The 4,561-nt window shown below is 39.2% G+C and overlaps 1 protein-coding gene across 3 annotated transcripts in view; it reads left to right on the forward strand.

Annotated features, from left to right (window-relative positions):
* LOC116704469 (anionic trypsin-2) overlaps nt 1-4,561 on the forward strand; it is a 25,451-nt gene that overhangs the window by 19,678 nt on the left and 1,212 nt on the right. For 2 of the 3 annotated variants that reach the window (XM_032540012.1, XM_032540005.1), the window contains exons 2-3: nt 3,277-3,454; nt 4,023-4,217. In XM_032540012.1, the coding sequence (XP_032395903.1) occupies nt 3,277-3,454; nt 4,023-4,217 (373 nt within the window). Of the gene's footprint in view, nt 1-2,063; nt 2,302-3,276; nt 3,455-4,022; nt 4,218-4,561 lie in introns of those variants that run through there. The other variant, XM_032539996.1, reaches the window with a different exon arrangement.

Raw genomic sequence — 4,561 nt, forward strand, 5'->3', positions numbered from 1 at the left:
GAGTGTAAATTGTAATTTCCCCACTGGGGATCAATAAACAGTATAAACTAAAAATTAAATGTCATGTCGTAACACGGACAAAACTTATCTACATTGTAGCAGAACACTTATTGAAATGTGAATAAACGGAATTTCAATATTTACACAGATAACAAGGCAATAAAACCCATGGCAGTTTATCAGGCTACCGAACAGTTTAAACTTACGTTCTGTTTTACACACATCACTTCAAGGGTCCAAAGTCTGTTTCACAGCTGCTGCGGTCTGTCCTATTTTCCTGCCTGAGCACGAGATTGGTCGATGATCTCAGGAGAGAGAGTAAGTGTCACCATGGCCTAACAAACCGTACTTACTATTTAATGTAAATGTAGCAGTTATAAACCAGCATATAATATTGTGAAACAGAACATTAACTCTTAGTCAGAGTTACTTAAACATCAAGGATTGGCCTAAAATGATTTAAAAAAAAGACGATATTGTGCACATCCATGTTGTTGCAGGTTCAGGACAAAAATGTTAAAATAAAGTAAAGTCCGCACAGCTGTTAAATGCCCCAAGACATTATTTAATAGGGCAGAATAAGATACATTCCTCAGGTGGGCCTAAAATGAGTCATGTAAAACGTTGTGCTTACCTTACAATGTGATTTAATGGCGTCACAAGCTAAGGGCCCTAAAACTCGGTAGCTGTCAAAAGGTCACCGGTGACTTATTGTTTTATGTTGTACACCAACTCCCGGCTCTTGAATGAAATCTTGTGTTTTTTTTACCCGTCCACCCCAAACTGCCTCCTTTTGTGGAATTTGGAGCTCCTAAACTATGTCACCTTGCTCACTCGTTTGCTCTCGCAATGGTTACAGCAGCCGCGAGTGGCCGCCTAACAATAAATGTAATTATGAGTCGTCATGAGCGGCTTGCACAATTTACCTAATACGGTAGTGTTTTTGCTATTTGAACTGGTAATGACCCTCCTTCTCACTTCTGCTGTGAGGATGACTGACTGTTTTATTGGTCCGCAAGTTTCCGCTGAAATCTTCATGTTCAATCTGCTAGTCAGGATGAAAAGTCAGAAAGAGCAGCTCTCTAACCCCCGCTTGTTATTGTCTTTTTAAGGAATTGTTTCATTTTTTACGGTAATTTTTCTATTCTATTTTTTGTTCTTGACTGTTACAGTACTTTGCTTACATTTTTTACTTCTTCTTAAAGTGCCCATCTTATGAAAAAGTAACTTTTTCTGGAATTTAAGGTGTTATTTTGTATCTCTGGTGCTTCCATACACATACGTGGGAAAAACATCCATGCTGTTTTGAGTGAGATACAGGTTTTTGAATGTAATTTAATGTCTCTGGGTGAGCTGTTACAAATCTCCACGGTTTTCTACATCACTAGCCGAGATGAGGTGGCTAACTGCAGCACATGCTTGCTCACTTTAATGTTAATTGAAAGCAACAATCACACCAATCCTTGTAAGTGAAAACCTATGTGTCAAAAATCTCCATTCAGATTCTGATTCTGATATGACAAGATACTACGAAAACATGAATCCCTTCATTTTGTAAAGAAATCCAGTTAAGCAGTAGTTTAGTAAATTGCTTGCGATCTGTACTCAAGTTAAGAGACTTTTGTGAACTGTTGTTGACACTGTGCCAGAGAGGTTGTGATTGTGCTATTTCAGTAAATCTATACTGCATTCACCATGTGAGTGCTTAAGTATTTTGTGTATATTTTAACTAATTGGATTATTCCCATTTTGAAATTGTATCCATAAACTTTTTCTCCATTGATCAGCAAATTGCCTTTATACAATACATATTGGTATCACAATATACCATTACACATGGAGGATTTGCCCAACCAGGAAAAGGAAAATATCGTGTTATGGAAAATAAAATTTGGTTAGTGTATGGTGAAGGCTTGGTAACTGTCAGGCAACTAAAACACTTGTTTAACGTTGGAGGAAAAATTGTTGTTACAGTTAAAATAAAAGTGCTTTACGTCACATATTTCTGTGAATAAGTGAGTGAGTGACATGCAGTGGAGTGTGTAGAGAACAGGTGGTTCAAGTCAGTGAGCTCACTTCTTCATTATTCCCTTGCTGTCACTTCATGGAGAACAAGGGCAGCATTTATTGATAAGTGTCCCAGACTTTGCATTAATGTGGAGAGTACTGCAGCCAGTAGGGTTGTGTTGATAAGGCTTTACGAGGCGATTGGTAGCTACAGCTGTTCTGACAGAAAGGATCCAGTTTGATGGTGAATGGCAGCAACGACGTGGCTTTGGCTTCTCCCTTTGCTGTGGATTGGTGAGTGTTCAAATATTTGTATATAATGCATGCATGTAATTGTTTGTCTAGCTAATCCATTATATTCAGTTTCCTGTTATTCTGATTCTCAATCTCCTTTTCCCTGGTGATGTCAATGTCTGTATTAGTCTGTATTGTAAGTTATTATAAAAGTTATTTCTGTTATGTTGCATTTAGTCTATACTTGGCATTCCACATCTGGGATTGCTCCAGTGTCAAAGGAAATTCTGCCGGACGCATGTATTTTCGCTGATCTCCGTTTTTCTTCCCGCTTTCTTTGTTTTAGCATTTTAAACTCCGGTGGATTTATGAGGGCTATGGTTGACTGCTCCTCAGATCCATGCAGGGTAAAACCAGACAGCTAGTTAGAGAATGAAGAACGCAGCTTTAAGAAACATTACACGCAAGACGCGATATTCAGGGGTGAAAGTCCTGTGTTTGACCCATCCACCACCCCAACAAACCTCCTCGCGCAGATATTCGGGCCTTCACTTCCTACCATAGTCCCTCCAACTGCTACGTCAGCTTCTCATTGGCTTAACATTGGCATTGTTTTCCTTGGTGGCCTCACAGACTTTTCACACATTCTGTGCCACCACCAGGTAATGCAGTGTTAACAGTTTGTGATCATTTCACGGAATTCTGAGAGACCAGGCAAACTATTTTTCACTATCCCTTGCTGACGTTAAACAAATGTCCCTGTTGTGGGATTAATAAAAGAGTTTGAATCATGAAGCTTGCATCTTGCTTCAAGTATAAACTCACCTTTCCAAGTGTTTTTGTAGCAGAGTTGTTGTGTTTTTTAATGATTTACTATCAAAAACATTTGTCTGGTCAGTGACATCCTATTCTCAGTCATGTATAGTAGCAATATTGTCCTTTGTCATAATTGGGACACTCCTTTTTTGGGTTATTACTGCTGTGCATTGAAAAAAGAAAGAAAAGAACTCTACCATGGATGACCTGTTATTTCAGGTGTCACAGTGAGCACAGTGCTGGATCTACAGAAGAGAATCATTGGAGGTCAACCATGTGAGCGTCAGTACCACGTTAAACTGAGAGTTGCTGCCGGTAAATCTTCCAAATTGTGTGGTGGCTCTCTGATCAGTGACCGGTGGATTTTAACTGCAGCTCACTGTTGGAAGCCAGGAAAGTAAGGATATTATCCTATATCTTATATCTTAAAATACTGTCAGAATTAAACACTCTAAACACATGCAGCCTAATGAAAGGTATCATACTGACATAAATGTTTAGCTGTTCTTGAGAAAAACGTATTGTAAAAGATAAGGGTGCTCCGATAAGGATTTTTGGGGCCAATCACCGGTCACCGGGTTTATTTGAAGTCTTCTATTTATAATGTGACATATTTATCATATATTAATTTGAATAGTCTTGACGACAATGTATATGTCTTAAAATTAACAGAAGATAATGTATTGTGAATTGTCAACTGTTTATTGACAGTTGACAGTTGAATTGATGAGCTTTTTGTCCTAGCTCAAAATCTAAAATATGTCCATTCAATCACTTCTGACATTTTTCAGTAGTAGTCACAATTTTTCTCACGAGTAGTGGGTCATCTGATCGGCGGAGACCACCGATCAAACAATTTAAAGCCAATAACGATCAGTGACCCTTAATAAAAGAGATGAGAAACAGAGTGGAATGATTGGATGTGTTTGTGATATTGTGTGATATTCATCTTTAACCTCTTACAGAGTGTTTGCAGATGTAAGTGTGAATCCAGGGGGTCCACCTCAAGAAATGCAAATCACAGCGGAACCTGTGATCTTTACAGACAAAGACAATGAGACAAACAGGAGGAGGTCTCATGATATCATGCTGCTGCAGCTACCTAGCCCCTCTAACGCTCCACCTGTAGCTCTTCCTGACTGTAACCTTTTTCCGGAGATGTGAGTTTGTTTTGCCTATAGTTGTTTTTTTTTTTTACAAGTTACAATGTTTAGGACCACACCCATCTTATTTATTTTTAGTTTCAAATTTAGTGACTGTATCTTGCATTTGGGTCAGGGGTGCAAAGTAGGACAAGGAAAGGAAAGGGATGCCCAAGCCCCCTTCCCTACTTCCTCACCCCAAACGTCCAGGGCCATTTCACGGACCACACCCTTCTTAAAACTTGACCTTCATTTTGATCACATCTACAGTTCACATCTGAAAAGTTTAATGACTGCATCTTCCACGATCTCTGGGACGCACGCACGTGCACACACACACACACACACACACACACACACAC

This window comes from Etheostoma spectabile, chromosome 2 (assembly GCF_008692095.1).
Source record: "Etheostoma spectabile isolate EspeVRDwgs_2016 chromosome 2, UIUC_Espe_1.0, whole genome shotgun sequence".
NCBI classification, from domain to species: Eukaryota; Metazoa; Chordata; class Actinopteri; order Perciformes; family Percidae; genus Etheostoma; species Etheostoma spectabile.